This window comes from Acipenser ruthenus, chromosome 8 (genome assembly GCF_902713425.1).
Source record: "Acipenser ruthenus chromosome 8, fAciRut3.2 maternal haplotype, whole genome shotgun sequence".
Lineage (NCBI taxonomy): Eukaryota > Metazoa > Chordata > Actinopteri > Acipenseriformes > Acipenseridae > Acipenser > Acipenser ruthenus.
The window spans coordinates 23,207,243-23,230,072 of NC_081196.1; the positions used below are offsets into that span (position 1 = coordinate 23,207,243).

The 22,830-nt window shown below is 42.8% G+C and overlaps 1 protein-coding gene across 4 annotated transcripts in view; it reads right to left on the reverse strand.

The window, feature by feature from the left end:
* Positions 1–22,830, reverse strand: part of LOC117407400 (microtubule-associated tumor suppressor candidate 2-like) — a 323,947-nt gene that overhangs the window by 60,387 nt on the left and 240,730 nt on the right. For all 4 annotated transcript variants that reach the window (XM_034012383.3, XM_059028738.1, XM_034012384.3 and 1 more), the window contains one exon: positions 2,357–2,562. In XM_034012383.3, the coding sequence (XP_033868274.2) occupies positions 2,357–2,562 (206 nt within the window). The remainder of the gene's footprint in view (positions 1–2,356; positions 2,563–22,830) is intronic.

Consider the following 22,830-nt stretch of genomic DNA (forward strand, 5'->3'; position numbering starts at 1 on the left):
CATGGTTTGTTTCATCAAGGATTGACTACTGCAATGCACTTTTCTCTGGTATCTCAAAGCGTTTGGTATCCCGCCAACGGCTTATTCACTACACAACTGCTAGAATTCTGACTAAAAGCAAAAAATGTGACCATATTACCCCTGTCTTAGCATTTTTACATTGGCTCCTGGTGGAATACAGAATTGATTTTAAGACTTCGCTGCTAACATATATGGCCCTTAATGGTCTAGCACCTGTTTATCTGCAGGAATTGCTGATCCCATGCCATCCTAGCCCCTCTCTGAGATCACAGGATGCGGGGCTGCTTGCTGTTCCAAGGGTCAACAAAAGTAATATGGGAGGTAGGGCATTTTCCTGTGGAGCACCAAAATTATGGAATGCTCTGCCTGTATTTGTCAGGGAAGGACATACTGTTACAGTTTTTAAATCAAGACTGAAAAACATATTATTATACATTGTCCGGTTTATCTTAATGGGTTTGAATGTAACTTTTAATTGCTGCTTTTATTGTGCTATTATTGAATGATTGTATTTTTTCTTATTAGTTTTATTAATACTATTATGTAAAAGTGTATATATATACACACACCTATATTTATTTATTTGACACTATTATTCTACACTGTTACTGATCTGTCTGATGATCTGACAGTGGTAGATATATTATGTTATTATTATTATTTATTTCTTAGCAGACACCCTTACCCAGGGCAACTTACAATTGTTACAAGACATCACATTATTTTTACATACAATTACCCATTTAGACAGTTGGGTTTTTACTGGAGCAATCTAGGTGAAGTACAGCAGCAGTATCCCCCACCTGTGATTGAACCCACGACCCTCCGGTCAAGAGTCCAGAGCCCTAACCACTACTCCACACTGCTGTATTGTTTTATCTTAATGTATCATTCTCTTTACTATGTTTTGTACAGTGCTTTGCGATACCCCTGTATAAAAGCGCTATACAAATGTAAATAAATAAATACATAATTGAAACATGCTAAAGTAAGTAAATATTTATTTTTGATGTGTTGAATTGAAAAGATCCACCAGGAGGCAGAGTTGAGATGGCCCAGAATTTTTTTTTTTTTCTGTGAGTGCAAGATGCTGTTGTTTCAGCAGAACGGAAGTAAAAATATATATATATATAATGACGTCTTGGATTTCAGTCATTTTTCAAGGAGTGGATAATGTGCAGAAGTGTCTTTTTGTGTTTTTCTGTAGCATTCACAAACTACTAAAAATACATTATTTGATGTGACAAAGTCAGGATTCCCCTGTTTGTTTTCATTTAGCTTGAAATGTTATATTCTTCTACATGGGCAATTCTTACATTTCCACAGAAATCCCTTAGTATTTTATAAAGATTCTTAAGATGTGCATTTTCCACAGTTCAGACAATTTGTTTTTTGGTATTGTGACGTGGTACACCCCACCTCTGTGTGTATATGTATTATTTTGTATTGGTGTTGTGTTATTATTACAGTATTTAAAAGGTATTGTTTAAAAGGTATTGGTTAAAATTCCCCATCCATGCTAAACTCGTGCAGAATGTGACCGTATCCAGACTGAGACGGTCACATGCATAAAAACCAGCAGCTTTGGCTGATCGAGGTTGTTGTGTTCAGAGGCAGAACGAGAGTCAGGTGGTGAAGTAAAATCAAAATAACAATTGCTATGCGTGCTGGTTAGACCCCAGCACGATACTTGTTTTGCTTTGTTTTGTTCCGTGTCTGTTGTGTCTGTCTGCTTTGGCCAGCGTGCCGTTTTGTTTTGTATAAGTTTTTGTTTTGTGTTCAGCCTTTTTATTTATAGTTATTTATAATAAACTTGCGCACCAGTGCTTCCATACCCCAGTACTGTGTCTGTCTCCTCCCTGGTCTGACGTCACCCGCAAGCCATCTGCAACAGGTATTTTTTTCTGTTTTGCAATCTTTCAGTTCATTTAATCGTTCTTCATCCAAATCAGCATGTCTACTTACTACTTTTGGGATTTTCTTTCTGGTAATTGGTCACTCAGTTTTATAGTTACTGTACATTTGTAACTGTAAACAAGATGGCTACCGGTATTTTAAATTCTGTGAGGCAGCGCAGTGATTTCGAATATGTAACAAGGCTCCAAATGTCCGTACCCATCCAATATACGGACAGCTGGAACCTTGCTCGACTAATCACATTGCTTGTTTCACGTTCCATTGCCAGACCTGGATTATAAATATGTCTAGTAATACTTCAAGTGGATAGATCACTTACAGCATGTGTTATAAAGACAGTAATAAAAGGAAGTATAGGGGAATCACATTTTCCTTTTCTATCCAAGTCAACCTAATCTGGCAGCTGTAGGACCTTTACCTTCTGACAGAAGTGCTGGGTGGTGATGGCAAAGACCTCCAAGCCCAGCGTGGCTCTCTTCAGCTCCTCCTGCAGACTCTGAAGTTGCCTAGCCTGCTCCTCACACTTATCCTTCAGCTTCTGCACAATCTGTCGCTCTGCCTCCCGAGACTCAGCCTTGGCAGAGATCCCGTTTCGTAGGACGCCAGCTTTCTGCCTTGTGTGTCCTTAGAGAGAGAGAAGAACAAATGTCATGGAGTTCTTCAGATTACTTCACAAACAGGCCTCCTTCCTTCTGAAGTTCATTGACTCTCACATGCCTCAATTTGGCTAGACAGGGATCAGCAAAGCCACATGTTAAAGTTTACACAAGCCATATGTGCCAATTAAACTGTAAAGAGCCTGGCCTTTAGTCATCAAATATTTTTTGGTAGTTTTGATCCATTAAAACTGAGCAAAGGAAGGGGCATTTTGTTGCCCGACCGTCTCAGATTTTGCTAGAAAAATTCACCTGGGGGTTTTCGGGGCCGCTGAGTTCAGAAATATGTACTGTAATTGCATCATTAAAGATAAACTGAATGTAACATCAGCATTCATTACAAATGGCCCCATCACTAATTCTAATTGTTTTGATAAAATGGGTATGTCTGGTGATCAGTAATTAGCTCCACGAAAACGTTGGGGTGGGGGGCAAAATATGCTTTCACCCCCACAACTCTAAGTATCTTTATAACATGTAAATCTGTATATTAAAAAATGGATCAGAGATTTCCTTTAACCTGAAAAATACATGTATACAGTATTACTTTATGTATTTGGCCTTTTTCTGCTTCATGAAAGAAAATCTCCAATCTAGTACACACCCTCTGAATGTTGTTTGTCTATGGTTGTGTTTACATGCACAAGTCATGACAGTTTCCTCATGACCTGTTTGCTGTACTTTTCAGGAAATGCGTTGCTATGCAGTTCTGATTTAGGAAAAAAAACGCAGTACCAATGCAGATTACTCAATTCATAGTCATTTAGGGGAGGGGATATTTAAATGTCCATGTCTGTTTACTAAGTAGGAAAAGAACGACTTTGAATATCATGAGGAGAGCTTCATTATTTATTATTATTTATTTCTTAGCAGATGCCCTTATCCAGGGCGACTTACAATTGTTACAAGATATTATTATTTTTACATACAATTACCCATATATACAGCTGGGCTTTTTACTGGAGCAATCTAGGTAAAGTACCTTGCTCAAGGGTACAGCAGCAGTATCCCCACCTGGGATTGAACCCACGGCCCTCCGGTCAAGAGTCCAGAGCCCTAACCACTACTCCACACTGCTGCCCTACTCACACTGCGTTGACATGAAGATAAAAACATTTAACAAGAGAAATGAATCCACGTGTTGCGCACATTCGAATTATGCCACGCATTAGCTACTTGTTTGTCTGGTTACCTTTCCAACACACACACACACAATTATATAAAATATAATTTCTACAAGTTTTAGTACTTAAGAATTTATATTTGTGTGTGTGTGTGTGTGTTTGTGGAACATCTAAAAGTTACATTTCATTAACACCAGCCACCAATTCCATCGTTTTATACAAGGTAGGAGAGATTTTCTCTTGAAGCTAGCCACAGTGCTTCAGCAGAAACATTTGATCAAAAAACAGCAAAGCTGCAGGCTGCAGCAGCAGCAGCTCGACCTGGATTCTGTGCTGGAATCCGGGACTTCTCGCACTAAAGCATAGCGCCGATACGCTTCTTGCAAAGGAGCCGGGTTCGCGTCCAACCTCCACCTGTGTGTGGATTGCCTCGCCCTGTGTGATGCGCCTGCCTACGTTAACCGAGATCGCTACAATATTTTAAAAATTACATTGAAATAGAACAGTGTTTGTATGACAAGAGGCTTCAAGAAATACACATCATGGGAATGCCTGAAAAAACTACTTTTGCACCTCTCAGCCACCGTACAAGACAGTGATTTTAACTGTAAAAAAGCACTGCCTCTAGTGCCACATCACTTGCTAGCTACCGTTATCGCTTGGAGGAAAACGACTACCTATAAGTTATTCTGAGCAGATAGTACTGTAATGACTACTGCAGAATATATAAGCTGCATTTTATCTCCAAAGGGAGATATTACTAAGTGCCCTTTTATTAAATTACAATAAATCAGAATATTTAGGCTTTTATTTACATTGTTTGTCATTAATTATTAATGAAAACATTAAATCTATTTTGAAATGTTATATTTCAGCTTGTGTTGAAAAGAAACTACTAAAAAAGCCTACATTTTGATTTTTTTTAACTTACAATGTTCCTAGTTTGTTTATAGTACATTGTGCAAATTTGTACCCTTTTTCTGAAAGCACTTCAATTAAAACCGTTTAGAGGGGTTTATTTTGTCATATCATTGCTGTCAATGTATTAGACACTTGTGGTTATAACAAACAAACTAACTAACAAATTACAGATCCCGACAGTGTTTTAAACCTGAGGAACAGTAAAGTGTAGGACTGAGACTCGGGTCATACGGGTAGCGGCGACTGGGGAAAAAACCTGCTGCAAAGTGCAGCACATTTATTTTGTAGTTTTCATTACTGTGTTATATTTTCCCTTTATCTTTTTCATTATTATTTGAGCACCTGCGAGTGCTCCTGTTCTTGGACTGTGTAACCTGCCCTGGTATTTCGTAGGTTCTGGATACCATAGTTGGTAGCCAGAACACGGACGACAGCGCCCTCTGCGGGCTAAAAGATATCATTGCAAATCAACAAAAAAAATTAAACCAAATAAATCTGAGCACCTGTGCGGTGTCTCAACTCCAACTTCTGTCTCCTGTGTCAGTGAATACCCACACCCCATCACAGGGCCCTAGATATGATGTGCTTGAATAAAACTTTTGAGTTGTATCCGATAGTTTGTCTTTCATTTTAATATTGATAATGTTTAAAATGTACCGTGATAATGACTGCCGTTGGTGGTTCTAGTGTTGAAGTAGTCCGTAAATGTACAGTTTGTGTGTGTGTGTGAGTTGGGGGGATGTCTATGTTTTGTACGGCCTTTCTGCTGGAGATTACATGAGATTAAATCAGAAGAACGGAATCTTGACTGCTGAAACCTTGTGAGCCACAAGTACAATTCCTGCTCCAGTTTACATGGGGTTTTTTTTTCAGCTATTTTTACCGTGAGAAAGCGATTGACCTTGCCGTTAAAGTCACGCTGCCAAAAGGACGTCCTTTTGCCGTTTCACGATGTATTCAAGTCGATTTTCAAGTGCATGTAAACCAAGTCACTGTCAGCAGCAATACAGCAAACCAACAGGAATAGCAACAACTAGTCTCAGGTTTGAATGACAAAGGAATAGCAACAACTGGATGCAGACTGATTACTTTGAATACATTTTATGAGCAAACTGTGAACAAGTTACTTAGCAAACAGCACAATCAGCACTAACACATGTAGTCTACTAGATATTTCTAATGACTACAATTATTTATTTATTAATTTTTTTACTTTTGTTAATACATTTTAGCACCTTCATGAACGTTCACTCAACTCCTAATTAAAAAAATTAAATGTTACTGGTACTTTTATTCTTTTACATGTTTTACATTATTTTTAGGGTAGATAAAAGCAGTTCACAAACCATGTTCACTTCTATTTAGGAGGTACCTGGTGTAGCGTCAGAGTAAGGTTGCCACCTGTCCCGTATTGGTAAATAAAATGTTGCGTTCCGTTTCAAATCGATACGGAACGGAATTTGTTTCGTATTTTGCACTACTGAGCCAAACGCATTTTTCAAGCATGAGAAGTCAGAGATCTCCGTCTCTGGTGAAGCACCAACTTCCTACCGGAACCGGATCCATCTCAGAGTTATCAGGTAATTATGGGAGGTGTAGCTAATTTGATTAACAATTATTCACTTAACACATACTGCGCGAAAAGGATCGACTAGTGCGAGGCAGTTCTAAATCCTATTGGGTGGTGTGTGCCGCTGTCAGCTATGTAGCTATGAAACATATAACCTAGCTGACCGATTTTGGACACGATGGCAAATTCGGTAACACCTCAAAAAAAAAAAAAAAAAACGGATGCAAAAATATAGAGATGAATGGGAGAAGGGTTTTACATGAGTGAACAAAGTTCATTTTCAAAGCTCGGTGCACTGTGTGCAGAAAATAATTTTCGATCGCTAACGGCAGAGTTTGTGACCTTAGACAGCATGAAGCGGGAGAAGGCCATGCTCATAACTGTCAAACAAGGAGAACCAATCAGGCTATTCAATCATTGTTTGTTCCAGAGAGATCACGTGAAGTTGATAAGGTAGGCAGGCTAGACCGATTACAATTATATTAGCTGACGTTAGATAGCTAATGTTACCCATCGCAATTTCTAGTCGTTCACGGACCCGAGCACGAAGTTATGATTTTCTAATGTAATGCGGTCTCCGGTCTCTTTTTTTGTTTCTTGTGGACTTTAAGTGTAATTATTTTAATTAATTACGCATTGAACAGTGTTGTTCTTGTGTAGTTTTGACTTTTGATCGTTTACGAAATACATTTTCTGGGTCGCTTTCACAACTCAAAGCGCACCACCAATTAGTAGCTAACGTTACTCTTAACGTTTAAAATGCACTTTATACTTTACATGCGTGCACTCACATTCCGTTCATCATTCTAAGTGTATTTTCTTGATGTGTGATATGTAAATAGCATTTTAATGTATCGATCATTTTCTGGGTTCTTGTAATCTAAGATGTAGCCTATTTATATATTTGCATTTTAATAGTATGTATTGAACACATTGCTGTTATTATTCATTATTATTGATATATATATATATACACTGTATATATATATATATATATATATATACATATATATATATATATATATATATATATATATTTAAAATGTATTGAAATCATATTTATATACTTACATATTTTTTAAATAATTGCCAGACACACAGTTGTTTATTAGCCTATTTCATGTTATTTCTAAGTTAAGTATTTAGTGTAAGAGGTTTTTAATAACATAGGCTAATTTATTAATAGGGCACAGCTGCTGAGTTGGATAATGTATACCACACAGTGAAGCACTTCTTGAACTTGAGCTACAACAGTACAGACTGTGCTTTGAAACTGGCACAGAAAATGTTTAGTGATTCATACATCTGTAAAAGACTTGCCTGTGGGAGAAGAAAATCAGAGTCACTTGTGAAGGATGTGCTTGCCCCAAAAGCAGTAGCTTACGTCATCCAGACCTTATCATCCACCAATGGGAATGAGAAGCCACTTTCCTTTTCCATACAAACGGATGCCTCAAACCAAGGGAACAGGAAAATGTTTCCTATTGCAGTCCAGTTCTTCACTCCTTAGGATGGTGTAGCAAATAAAATGATTGATTTTGTGGAAAATCTAGATGAATCTGCAGATGGCATTGTGAAATGCATCACCAGCTCACTGGAGAGGTTTGGATTATCTCTGAACTCAGTTTCAGCTTTTAATGGCGAAAACACACATGTCAACTATGGTGTCCATCGCAAAACAAATGGAGCGACAGTCGAAACAGGTGCTCAGTAGAGCTTGTGAGCCTCAGTTTTGATGTGGGGTGTGCAGACTTCCACTCCTTGATCATGGAGGACAAACCTGTCCTTGCTGCTGCAAGAAGCAACCAAAAATATGCATGGAAAAGGAAATAAAGAACTTAATGGCTGCCAATAAAGATTCAATATATGTTGGTACCATCCATGTTTGGACACAACAGCATTGTTATTAGCTCATCATAAGCAATTTGTAAATCAGTAATAATTTCTACTTTACTAACAATTTCTAAATTCACATATCTTACTCATTTTGACAAACAACTCTGATTCTGTAAAGACAAACTCAGGCTGAGAATTTAGCAGAATTTGTATATGCAGAGAGTTTACGAAGATCAGTATATCTTTTTAAATTTATCTTTAGCTTTATGCAGCAAATTCATTCTGGCATGTGACTTCCTGTCAGTAGAAATTACATCAGGAACCAGGGCAGGTTGCATATCCACTGCTTAATTTGAAATGTGCAATAGCTTTGTGGTATTTATTTTAAAGAGGAAATTTATTTTAAAGGGAACTTGTAATTCCACATAGTTCTAGGTTTTTCATTGATATTTGTTTGTATTGAATGTGTGTGAAATCCTGACATTTGTTTGAATTGCCAAGAATCTACAAAAGTGCCCTGGAACTAACGTTATACTGTATATAATAAATGTTTTTGGCAAGTAGAAAATGTAAAAAGCCTATGATGCTTTCATTTGTCAAAATATCTTAAAATACATTAACTAATAATTATGGGGGGGAGGGGGGCATGGGTGTTGCGTGGCTTTGCGTTAGGGCCTGTTCCTTATTTTTGAGGTCATGAGGTGGCAACCCTACGTCAGAGTGGGTCATAATATCATTCTGTGTGTGAACGTAACAGAATTGAAATATAGAAAGGAGGAATCTTAAACCATTCTCTGTGTCTTCTTGGTTTCTGGTCACAAACTCCCCCACTGACAAAGAATGCTTTTAAAAAGAGTCATAAACTAACTGCTGAACAAATGGCTTATCTTCACGATCGCAGAATGACTCCATTGGCGCCGCAACCCAGATAGTTCTGGGGGCTTTGACACTGTAGCAATGTGCCCTGCCCCTGTGTGTATTTTTGTGTTTTATGTTGTATGTAGTGTGTTAATGTTGATGTATTGTAGTTGGTACATGGGATATAATGTGGATAATGAGCACGAGTGTTTAAAATATTTAAAGTATTTAATAATATGTGAGCACGGGGTTGCACAAATTAGTTCACGTGCTGGGATTCAAGTGAATAATTAATTAGTAATTGAATCCTGGGACAGCAGTATATATAGATGCACAAAGCACTCACTCGGGGTTGTGCTTCGGGAGTGGAGAAAGGGTGAGAGAGAAGGAGATATTTAAATATAACAATTGCTACTACATGCTGGAGAACCAGCACGGTACTTGTTTTGTGTTTAGCGTTCGTCCACCCTGTTTGTTAGTGTCCATTCATTTTGTTTGTCTGTTTATTTTGGTGTAAAGTGCCGTGTTCTGTTTTGTACAACCTTTTTATTTACAATAAACCGCCGCAAGCAAGCGCCTTCATCATTTCATCTAATTTAAGTACTGTGTGTGTTTCCTTTCCTGGGTCTGACGTCACCACTCAGCCAGCTGTGTCACAGAGAGCTAAGACAAAAACCAGTCCATCACATAAATCCAGCCGACAGGGGGCAGAAATAGCGGACCAATGGGGAACAAGGGATTGCATCAGAACGGGAACAACCAATGAGAAACACTCCATGTGGACTCAGGCACCGCCCAAAATAACCCTATAGTAACTGTGATTTATACAAATGGATATGGGTTTTATAAGGCAATTATTATTCTGCGTTTAAGGCTAGAATCCAAATTTAGCTGTCCTTGTAATAGATAATTCTTGATAGGTTGTCTGGACGATGCAGAGAGCATCTTTATCTCGCAAGAGTGAGAATTGCCTTCTGAACCAAAACTATATATCATCAAGGGAGAATGAAATGCTTGAGGGAGAAGGGACAAGGGCCTCGCATTGATCAGTACTTCTTACGAAGTCAGTCAAGTCAGTCGAATGAAATCCAGCGACAGGAAGCAAACCACAGTTCGCAGGATATCAGCACCCCTGTCATAGATGTGAGGAGGACTTGCATGGACACAGTTAGTGATGAACCTAATGATCCTTGTGAACCCGGTCAGACAAACCAGCATAAGAGAGAAAAGAACCTCAACGGGCACAAGCCTGGAGTTAAATGGCCAAGAGCTTGTGAGAAAACTGCATGGGACACAGTAAACACAGATCTCTGCGTTGCATTGGAAAGATTAAGTGGAACAGTTGAAAAGAAGCTGGATAAATTTGGGGACATCATCTACGCATATGGAAGTGAGAGGTTTGGAGTTGAAAAAAGGAAGGAAAAAGTACAAACTATTCCTGGAAAGTCTAGACGGCAGCAGGAGATTGAACGCTTAGTTAGAGAAAGGAGACAGCTGAGGAACCAATGGAGAAGAGCAGAACAAAGTCAGAAGGAGGGACTCAATCTCTTACAAAGGGTCATAAAAGATAAGCTTGCAACATTGCGCAGAGCTGAGCGCCTACGGAAACGCTACAAAAAGAAGGAGCGTGCGAGAGCTAACTTTTATAAAGACCCATTCAAATTTGTAAAGAAGTTATTCACCAGTGAGAAGAATGGCACACTAAAAGCATCTAAGGTTGAGCTGGAGAGATATTTGGAGGAAACACATACAGATTCAAAAAGGCAGGAGCCTATGTCAATTCCGTCAGACATCCCACCTATCAATCCACCAGAATACCAAATGGAGGACTGCGCACCTAAGTGGAAAGAAATAGAGCAAGCTGTGAAAAAAGCAAGGGCTTCATCATCTCCAGGGCCTAATGGAGTTCCGTACAGAGTGTACAAGAGTGCTTCAGGAGTTCTACGAATTCTGTGGAAATTGATGAAAGTGGCATGGGAAAAACAGGTTGTACCAAGAGCATGGCGCCGAGCAGGTGGAGTCTTTATACCTAAAGAAAAAGATTCTACAAGCATCAGTCAGTTTCGTCCCATTTCCCTATTAAACGTAGAAGGCAAGATTTTCTTCAGCATTATTGCTCAGAGATTGTCAGCTTACCTATTAAAGAACTGCTTCATTGACACTTCAATACAAAAAGCGGGCATTCCAGGTTTCCCAGGTTGCTTAGAACACATCAATGTGATCTGGCAACAAATTCAATCAGCTAAAAAGGAGAGGAAGGAGCTCCATGTGACATTCCTGGATTTGGCTAATGCATATGGTTCAGTGCCACATGAACTACTTTGGGCAGCATTTGATTTTTTCAGTGTACCGATGACAATAACAAATTTAGTGAAAGCCTATTTTGGAGATTTGCAATTCAGTTTTTCAACTTCAGAATTCAGCACTACATGGCAATGCCTAGAGGTTGGAATAATGGCAGGATGCACCATTTCTCCACTGGCTTTTACCATGGCAATGGAAGTAATCATTAGGGCATCAAAATGGGTAGTAGGAGGAGAGCGCTTGGCTTCTGGAATGCGACTACCACCAATTCGAGCATACATGGATGACATGACAACCATGACTACAACAGTAGCCTGCACTAATCGATTATTGGGCAAATTAACCAATAACATTGAATGGGCACGAATGCAATTCAAGCCCACTAAATCAAGGAGCATCTCTATAATTAAAGGCAAAGTAGTAGATAAAACATTCTTCATTAATGGTGAGGCAATACCAACAGTGTCTGAGAAGCCAGTGAAGAGTCTTGGGAGATGGTACGACGGGGATCTAAAGGACACAGTTCGTGTGGGAGAAGTTAGACAACAAGCAGTGGAAGGGTTGAAGAGCATAGACAGCTGCGCTCTACCAGGTAAACTAAAACTCTGGTGCTTTCAGTTTGGTCTACTGCCGAGGTTGCTGTGGCCACTGACTGTGTACGAGGTTTCTTTGACAACAGTAGAGAAGCTGGAAGCTTTAATCAGTTCATACATCAGGAAATGGTTGGGAGTTCCACGCTGCCTCAGCAGAGTGGGACTTTATGGTAAAGGAATACTGCAGCTACCAGTCTCTGCTCTAACCGAGGAGTTTAAGTGCGCCAAGGTCAGACTGGAAATGACTTTAGTAGAGTCACGCGATAAATGCGTAAGGGAGGCAGCACCTGTGTTGAAAACTGGAAGAAAGTGGGCGGCAAAGAAAGCTGTGGAAGATGCAAAGGCTGCCCTTCGAATTGGTGATATCATGGGGCAAGTTCAGCATGGAAGAGGGGGTCTTGGTTTCAGTTCAACTCCTCCTACATGGCACAAGGCGGCCCCAGCTCAAAGGAGGAAGCTGGTAGTCAACGAGGTGCAAAAGCAGGAGGAGAGGATGAGGTGTATAAAGGCCATTTCCCAGGCCAAGCAGGGAGAATGGATGAGATGGGAGAGTGTGGAACAACGCAAGATTGGCTGGAAAGACCTATGGTCAATGGAACAGAGCAGGATCAGTTTCCTCATCAGGTCAACATATGATGTTCTCCCATCACCACAGAACCTAAACCTCTGGGTAGGAGAGGATCCCTCATGTCCTTTGTGTTCATCACCTGCAACATTAAGGCACATTTTGACAGGATGTAAGGTGGCTCTTAGCCAAGGACGGTTTACTTGGCGCCATGACCAGGTGCTGCGATGTTTGGCCTTAGCATTGGAAGACAAGCGTAACATGACCAATAAGTTGTCACCTGTTCCATCAAAACATTACACACAAAAGACAACATTCCTCCGCCCAGGAGAGCAACCACCAAGAAAAGGTGTTAAAACCAATTCTCGCCCAGGACAACTGGAAGCTGCTAGAGACTGGAAAATGCTGGCAGATGTTGGTCAACGGCTTATTTTTCCACCTGAGATTGCCACCACTAACCTTCGACCAGATATTGTCTTGTGGTCTGGATCAGCACGCCTTGTTCACCTGGTAGAGTTAACAGTGCCATGGGAGGATGCTGTAGATGAGGCGTATGAGAGGAAGAAACTGCGGTATGCTCAACTAGCCACTGAAGCGGAACAGCGAGGATGGAGAGTTCGGGTTTACCCAGTGGAAGTGGGTTGTCGAGGATTTGTGGCACACTCTACAACCCGGTTTCTCAGAGACGTCGGATTCAGTGGCCAAGAGTTGCGTCGCACAGTGAAGAACTTATCTGAAGCAGCAGAAAGGAGCAGCAACTGGCTGTGGTTGAGACGGAAAGATTCTGGCTGGGGACAGGTAAGTAAGCTGGGCTGAGTTGAGTGGGGGACGGAGGGGGGTGATGCTGGGACGCCAGAATCACCGTCGAGCCCTCTTGAGGTGTCGTGGGCTAGTCGACGAAACACTGAGGATGGAAGGTGCCCACTTGAAAACCCCAGAGATGTACCCTACTTAGCTCAATCCAGACGGTTGTCATGCTGATGCGCTGGGGAGGCCGCACTTTGGTTGATCCCCGGAGCCAGCATCGCAGCCGTTGTGTGTGCTGATGCGCCAGGGAGGCAAAATAAGCTGATCCCTGGAGCCAGCATTACACTTCAGCCATTAACACCAGACAGAAGGATATCTACATCATCATATGGAAGGAAACGTAAATGGATGGAGACACATATGGATCACATTAGTTTACTGTAAAGCTACGTCTTAGTTGGTGCTTATCTTGGCGAGAGCCGAGTTCAAATCAGCATGAAGTTTTAACATCTACTCTCGTGTAATGGAAATCATGAAGATCTGGATACGTCCAGTGACTGCTGTGAATAGTGCAGCTGGCAACAAGGGAAAGACCTTGTGACAGCCTGGAGAGACAGCTGACAGGAGGAAAGAGACCCCATTGGGGCTGGTAAGGGTTAGCTACCCTTGTCGGCAGTATCCAGCTCTGTGTTTACAGGATGCTGGAGACACCCGCCCAAGGCTTCTAAGAAATTAAAGAGAAAAATACCCCTAGAGTCTGCGAGAGCGGGGGCGGAAGATGACTCAACGTTGGACAACACGGTTAACGACTTAGGAACGGAAACGGATATGAGTATGGAGAGTACTTCACAAAAGACTAGTTCAAGATCTGCAGTTAACAAAGACATGGAACTCCAGGTTTGTGTCTGCGGCTGGAGCAAGGCGACAACGGTCAGGGGTTTGAAGATTCATCAAGGGAGAATGAAATGCTTGAGGGAGAAGGGACAAGGGCCTCGCATTGATCAGTACTTCTTACGAAGTCAGTCAAGTCAGTCGAATGAAATCCAGCGACAGGAAGCAAACCACAGTTCGCAGGATATCAGCACCCCTGTCATAGATGTGAGGAGGACTTGCATGGACACAGTTAGTGATGAACCTAATGATCCTTGTGAACCCGGTCAGACAAACCAGCATAAGAGAGAAAAGAACCTCAACGGGCACAAGCCTGGAGTTAAATGGCCAAGAGCTTGTGAGAAAACTGCATGGGACACAGTAAACACAGATCTCTGCGTTGCATTGGAAAGATTAAGTGGAACAGTTGAAAAGAAGCTGGATAAATTTGGGGACATCATCTACGCATATGGAAGTGAGAGGTTTGGAGTTGAAAAAAGGAAGGAAAAAGTACAAACTATTCCTGGAAAGTCTAGACGGCAGCAGGAGATTGAACGCTTAGTTAGAGAAAGGAGACAGCTGAGGAACCAATGGAGAAGAGCAGAACAAAGTCAGAAGGAGGGACTCAATCTCTTACAAAGGGTCATAAAAGATAAGCTTGCAACATTGCGCAGAGCTGAGCGCCTACGGAAACGCTACAAAAAGAAGGAGCGTGCGAGAGCTAACTTTTATAAAGACCCATTCAAATTTGTAAAGAAGTTATTCACCAGTGAGAAGAATGGCACACTAAAAGCATCTAAGGTTGAGCTGGAGAGATATTTGGAGGAAACACATACAGATTCAAAAAGGCAGGAGCCTATGTCAATTCCGTCAGACATCCCACCTATCAATCCACCAGAATACCAAATGGAGGACTGCGCACCTAAGTGGAAAGAAATAGAGCAAGCTGTGAAAAAAGCAAGGGCTTCATCATCTCCAGGGCCTAATGGAGTTCCGTACAGAGTGTACAAGAGTGCTTCAGGAGTTCTACGAATTCTGTGGAAATTGATGAAAGTGGCATGGGAAAAACAGGTTGTACCAAGAGCATGGCGCCGAGCAGGTGGAGTCTTTATACCTAAAGAAAAAGATTCTACAAGCATCAGTCAGTTTCGTCCCATTTCCCTATTAAACGTAGAAGGCAAGATTTTCTTCAGCATTATTGCTCAGAGATTGTCAGCTTACCTATTAAAGAACTGCTTCATTGACACTTCAATACAAAAAGCGGGCATTCCAGGTTTCCCAGGTTGCTTAGAACACATCAATGTGATCTGGCAACAAATTCAATCAGCTAAAAAGGAGAGGAAGGAGCTCCATGTGACATTCCTGGATTTGGCTAATGCATATGGTTCAGTGCCACATGAACTACTTTGGGCAGCATTTGATTTTTTCAGTGTACCGATGACAATAACAAATTTAGTGAAAGCCTATTTTGGAGATTTGCAATTCAGTTTTTCAACTTCAGAATTCAGCACTACATGGCAATGCCTAGAGGTTGGAATAATGGCAGGATGCACCATTTCTCCACTGGCTTTTACCATGGCAATGGAAGTAATCATTAGGGCATCAAAATGGGTAGTAGGAGGAGAGCGCTTGGCTTCTGGAATGCGACTACCACCAATTCGAGCATACATGGATGACATGACAACCATGACTACAACAGTAGCCTGCACTAATCGATTATTGGGCAAATTAACCAATAACATTGAATGGGCACGAATGCAATTCAAGCCCACTAAATCAAGGAGCATCTCTATAATTAAAGGCAAAGTAGTAGATAAAACATTCTTCATTAATGGTGAGGCAATACCAACAGTGTCTGAGAAGCCAGTGAAGAGTCTTGGGAGATGGTACGACGGGGATCTAAAGGACACAGTTCGTGTGGGAGAAGTTAGACAACAAGCAGTGGAAGGGTTGAAGAGCATAGACAGCTGCGCTCTACCAGGTAAACTAAAACTCTGGTGCTTTCAGTTTGGTCTACTGCCGAGGTTGCTGTGGCCACTGACTGTGTACGAGGTTTCTTTGACAACAGTAGAGAAGCTGGAAGCTTTAATCAGTTCATACATCAGGAAATGGTTGGGAGTTCCACGCTGCCTCAGCAGAGTGGGACTTTATGGTAAAGGAATACTGCAGCTACCAGTCTCTGCTCTAACCGAGGAGTTTAAGTGCGCCAAGGTCAGACTGGAAATGACTTTAGTAGAGTCACGCGATAAATGCGTAAGGGAGGCAGCACCTGTGTTGAAAACTGGAAGAAAGTGGGCGGCAAAGAAAGCTGTGGAAGATGCAAAGGCTGCCCTTCGAATTGGTGATATCATGGGGCAAGTTCAGCATGGAAGAGGGGGTCTTGGTTTCAGTTCAACTCCTCCTACATGGCACAAGGCGGCCCCAGCTCAAAGGAGGAAGCTGGTAGTCAACGAGGTGCAAAAGCAGGAGGAGAGGATGAGGTGTATAAAGGCCATTTCCCAGGCCAAGCAGGGAGAATGGATGAGATGGGAGAGTGTGGAACAACGCAAGATTGGCTGGAAAGACCTATGGTCAATGGAACAGAGCAGGATCAGTTTCCTCATCAGGTCAACATATGATGTTCTCCCATCACCACAGAACCTAAACCTCTGGGTAGGAGAGGATCCCTCATGTCCTTTGTGTTCATCACCTGCAACATTAAGGCACATTTTGACAGGATGTAAGGTGGCTCTTAGCCAAGGACGGTTTACTTGGCGCCATGACCAGGTGCTGCGATGTTTGGCCTTAGCATTGGAAGACAAGCGTAACATGACCAATAAGTTGTCACCTGTTCCATCAAAACATTACACACAAAAGACAACATTCCTCCGCCCAGGAGAGCAACCACCAAGAAAAGGTGTTAAAACCAATTCTCGCCCAGGACAACTGGAAGCTGCTAGAGACTGGAAAATGCTGGCAGATGTTGGTCAACGGCTTATTTTTCCACCTGAGATTGCCACCACTAACCTTCGACCAGATATTGTCTTGTGGTCTGGATCAGCACGCCTTGTTCACCTGGTAGAGTTAACAGTGCCATGGGAGGATGCTGTAGATGAGGCGTATGAGAGGAAGAAACTGCGGTATGCTCAACTAGCCACTGAAGCGGAACAGCGAGGATGGAGAGTTCGGGTTTACCCAGTGGAAGTGGGTTGTCGAGGATTTGTGGCACACTCTACAACCCGGTTTCTCAGAGACGTCGGATTCAGTGGCCAAGAGTTGCGTCGCACAGTGAAGAACTTATCTGAAGCAGCAGAAAGGAGCAGCAACTGGCTGTGGTTGAGACGGAAAGATTCTGGCTGGGGACAGGTAAGTAAGCTGGGCTGAGTTGAGTGGGGGACGGAGGGGGGTGATGCTGGGACGCCAGAATCACCGTCGAGCCCTCTTGAGGTGTCGTGGGCTAGTCGACGAAACACTGAGGATGGAAGGTGCCCACTTGAAAACCCCAGAGATGTACCCTACTTAGCTCAATCCAGACGGTTGTCATGCTGATGCGCTGGGGAGGCCGCACTTTGGTTGATCCCCGGAGCCAGCATCGCAGCCGTTGTGTGTGCTGATGCGCCAGGGAGGCAAAATAAGCTGATCCCTGGAGCCAGCATTACACTTCAGCCATTAACACCAGACAGAAGGATATCTACATCATCATATGGAAGGAAACGTAAATGGATGGAGACACATATGGATCACATTAGTTTACTGTAAAGCTACGTCTTAGTTGGTGCTTATCTTGGCGAGAGCCGAGTTCAAATCAGCATGAAGTTTTAACATCTACTCTCGTGTAATGGAAATCATGAAGATCTGGATACGTCCAGTGACTGCTGTGAATAGTGCAGCTGGCAACAAGGGAAAGACCTTGTGACAGCCTGGAGAGACAGCTGACAGGAGGAAAGAGACCCCATTGGGGCTGGTAAGGGTTAGCTACCCTTGTCGGCAGTATCCAGCTCTGTGTTTACAGGATGCTGGAGACACCCGCCCAAGGCTTCTAAGAAATTAAAGAGAAAAATACCCCTAGAGTCTGCGAGAGCGGGGGCGGAAGATGACTCAACGTTGGACAACACGGTTAACGACTTAGGAACGGAAACGGATATGAGTATGGAGAGTACTTCACAAAAGACTAGTTCAAGATCTGCAGTTAACAAAGACATGGAACTCCAGGTTTGTGTCTGCGGCTGGAGCAAGGCGACAACGGTCAGGGGTTTGAAGATTCATCAAGGGAGAATGAAATGCTTGAGGGAGAAGGGACAAGGGCCTCGCATTGATCAGTACTTCTTACGAAGTCAGTCAAGTCAGTCGAATGAAATCCAGCGACAGGAAGCAAACCACAGTTCGCAGGATATCAGCACCCCTGTCATAGATGTGAGGAGGACTTGCATGGACACAGTTAGTGATGAACCTAATGATCCTTGTGAACCCGGTCAGACAAACCAGCATAAGAGAGAAAAGAACCTCAACGGGCACAAGCCTGGAGTTAAATGGCCAAGAGCTTGTGAGAAAACTGCATGGGACACAGTAAACACAGATCTCTGCGTTGCATTGGAAAGATTAAGTGGAACAGTTGAAAAGAAGCTGGATAAATTTGGGGACATCATCTACGCATATGGAAGTGAGAGGTTTGGAGTTGAAAAAAGGAAGGAAAAAGTACAAACTATTCCTGGAAAGTCTAGACGGCAGCAGGAGATTGAACGCTTAGTTAGAGAAAGGAGACAGCTGAGGAACCAATGGAGAAGAGCAGAACAAAGTCAGAAGGAGGGACTCAATCTCTTACAAAGGGTCATAAAAGATAAGCTTGCAACATTGCGCAGAGCTGAGCGCCTACGGAAACGCTACAAAAAGAAGGAGCGTGCGAGAGCTAACTTTTATAAAGACCCATTCAAATTTGTAAAGAAGTTATTCACCAGTGAGAAGAATGGCACACTAAAAGCATCTAAGGTTGAGCTGGAGAGATATTTGGAGGAAACACATACAGATTCAAAAAGGCAGGAGCCTATGTCAATTCCGTCAGACATCCCACCTATCAATCCACCAGAATACCAAATGGAGGACTGCGCACCTAAGTGGAAAGAAATAGAGCAAGCTGTGAAAAAAGCAAGGGCTTCATCATCTCCAGGGCCTAATGGAGTTCCGTACAGAGTGTACAAGAGTGCTTCAGGAGTTCTACGAATTCTGTGGAAATTGATGAAAGTGGCATGGGAAAAACAGGTTGTACCAAGAGCATGGCGCCGAGCAGGTGGAGTCTTTATACCTAAAGAAAAAGATTCTACAAGCATCAGTCAGTTTCGTCCCATTTCCCTATTAAACGTAGAAGGCAAGATTTTCTTCAGCATTATTGCTCAGAGATTGTCAGCTTACCTATTAAAGAACTGCTTCATTGACACTTCAATACAAAAAGCGGGCATTCCAGGTTTCCCAGGTTGCTTAGAACACATCAATGTGATCTGGCAACAAATTCAATCAGCTAAAAAGGAGAGGAAGGAGCTCCATGTGACATTCCTGGATTTGGCTAATGCATATGGTTCAGTGCCACATGAACTACTTTGGGCAGCATTTGATTTTTTCAGTGTACCGATGACAATAACAAATTTAGTGAAAGCCTATTTTGGAGATTTGCAATTCAGTTTTTCAACTTCAGAATTCAGCACTACATGGCAATGCCTAGAGGTTGGAATAATGGCAGGATGCACCATTTCTCCACTGGCTTTTACCATGGCAATGGAAGTAATCATTAGGGCATCAAAATGGGTAGTAGGAGGAGAGCGCTTGGCTTCTGGAATGCGACTACCACCAATTCGAGCATACATGGATGACATGACAACCATGACTACAACAGTAGCCTGCACTAATCGATTATTGGGCAAATTAACCAATAACATTGAATGGGCACGAATGCAATTCAAGCCCACTAAATCAAGGAGCATCTCTATAATTAAAGGCAAAGTAGTAGATAAAACATTCTTCATTAATGGTGAGGCAATACCAACAGTGTCTGAGAAGCCAGTGAAGAGTCTTGGGAGATGGTACGACGGGGATCTAAAGGACACAGTTCGTGTGGGAGAAGTTAGACAACAAGCAGTGGAAGGGTTGAAGAGCATAGACAGCTGCGCTCTACCAGGTAAACTAAAACTCTGGTGCTTTCAGTTTGGTCTACTGCCGAGGTTGCTGTGGCCACTGACTGTGTACGAGGTTTCTTTGACAACAGTAGAGAAGCTGGAAGCTTTAATCAGTTCATACATCAGGAAATGGTTGGGAGTTCCACGCTGCCTCAGCAGAGTGGGACTTTATGGTAAAGGAATACTGCAGCTACCAGTCTCTGCTCTAACCGAGGAGTTTAAGTGCGCCAAGGTCAGACTGGAAATGACTTTAGTAGAGTCACGCGATAAATGCGTAAGGGAGGCAGCACCTGTGTTGAAAACTGGAAGAAAGTGGGCGGCAAAGAAAGCTGTGGAAGATGCAAAGGCTGCCCTTCGAATTGGTGATATCATGGGGCAAGTTCAGCATGGAAGAGGGGGTCTTGGTTTCAGTTCAACTCCTCCTACATGGCACAAGGCGGCCCCAGCTCAAAGGAGGAAGCTGGTAGTCAACGAGGTGCAAAAGCAGGAGGAGAGGATGAGGTGTATAAAGGCCATTTCCCAGGCCAAGCAGGGAGAATGGATGAGATGGGAGAGTGTGGAACAACGCAAGATTGGCTGGAAAGACCTATGGTCAATGGAACAGAGCAGGATCAGTTTCCTCATCAGGTCAACATATGATGTTCTCCCATCACCACAGAACCTAAACCTCTGGGTAGGAGAGGATCCCTCATGTCCTTTGTGTTCATCACCTGCAACATTAAGGCACATTTTGACAGGATGTAAGGTGGCTCTTAGCCAAGGACGGTTTACTTGGCGCCATGACCAGGTGCTGCGATGTTTGGCCTTAGCATTGGAAGACAAGCGTAACATGACCAATAAGTTGTCACCTGTTCCATCAAAACATTACACACAAAAGACAACATTCCTCCGCCCAGGAGAGCAACCACCAAGAAAAGGTGTTAAAACCAATTCTCGCCCAGGACAACTGGAAGCTGCTAGAGACTGGAAAATGCTGGCAGATGTTGGTCAACGGCTTATTTTTCCACCTGAGATTGCCACCACTAACCTTCGACCAGATATTGTCTTGTGGTCTGGATCAGCACGCCTTGTTCACCTGGTAGAGTTAACAGTGCCATGGGAGGATGCTGTAGATGAGGCGTATGAGAGGAAGAAACTGCGGTATGCTCAACTAGCCACTGAAGCGGAACAGCGAGGATGGAGAGTTCGGGTTTACCCAGTGGAAGTGGGTTGTCGAGGATTTGTGGCACACTCTACAACCCGGTTTCTCAGAGACGTCGGATTCAGTGGCCAAGAGTTGCGTCGCACAGTGAAGAACTTATCTGAAGCAGCAGAAAGGAGCAGCAACTGGCTGTGGTTGAGACGGAAAGATTCTGGCTGGGGACAGGTAAGTAAGCTGGGCTGAGTTGAGTGGGGGACGGAGGGGGGTGATGCTGGGACGCCAGAATCACCGTCGAGCCCTCTTGAGGTGTCGTGGGCTAGTCGACGAAACACTGAGGATGGAAGGTGCCCACTTGAAAACCCCAGAGATGTACCCTACTTAGCTCAATCCAGACGGTTGTCATGCTGATGCGCTGGGGAGGCCGCACTTTGGTTGATCCCCGGAGCCAGCATCGCAGCCGTTGTGTGTGCTGATGCGCCAGGGAGGCAAAATAAGCTGATCCCTGGAGCCAGCATTACACTTCAGCCATTAACACCAGACAGAAGGATATCTACATCATCATATGGAAGGAAACGTAAATGGATGGAGACACATATGGATCACATTAGTTTACTGTAAAGCTACGTCTTAGTTGGTGCTTATCTTGGCGAGAGCCGAGTTCAAATCAGCATGAAGTTTTAACATCTACTCTCGTGTAATGGAAATCATGGTTTGCAGAAGTATTCACCCCCTACCAATAATGTCACATTTTGTTGAATTACAAATAATGTATGCACTGTTTTTCAAACAAACTTTTTTTTTATTCAAAGCTGTAGTGGTTAAACTGAACACTGTTATATGAGGAGGTTAAATGTCAGCAAAACTTGCAAAGAAAATGTACAAAATGAAATTTACTGGTTGCATAAGTATTCAGCCCCTTAAGTCAGTACTTGGTAGAAGCACCTTTTGCAGCAGTTACTGCTATGAGTCTTTTTGAATAGGTCTCTACTAGCTTTGCACAGTAGGATGGTGAAATTGTTGCCCATTCTTAACGGGAAAATTGCTCCAGTTCTGATTTTGTTTGGAGTGCAATCTTCAAGTCTCTCCATAAATTTTCGTTTGGATTCAAGTCAGGACTTTGACTGGGCCACTCAAGAACATTAATTATCTTCTTGTTCAACCACTCCAGTGTGGCTTTGTCTTTGTGCTTCGGGTTATTGTCCTGAAGCACAAAGACAAAGACCCCAGAGTCTTGGCTGACTCAAACAGGTTTTCCTCAAGGATTTGCCTGTACTTTGCATCATCCATTCTCCCCTCTATACTGACAAGCTTCCCAGTCCCTGCTGAGGAGAAGCATCCCCATAACATGATGCTGCCACCACCATGCTTGACAGTTGGGATGGCGTTGACTGGTGATGTGCATTGTTGGGCTTGCGCCAGACGTAACACTTGGAATTTAGACCGAAAAGTTAAATTTTTGTCTCGTCTGACCACAAAACCTTTTTCCACATGTCTGCAGTATCATCTACATGCTTTTTTGCAAATTCCATACGTGGTGTAAGATGAGGCTTTTTGAGTAATGGCT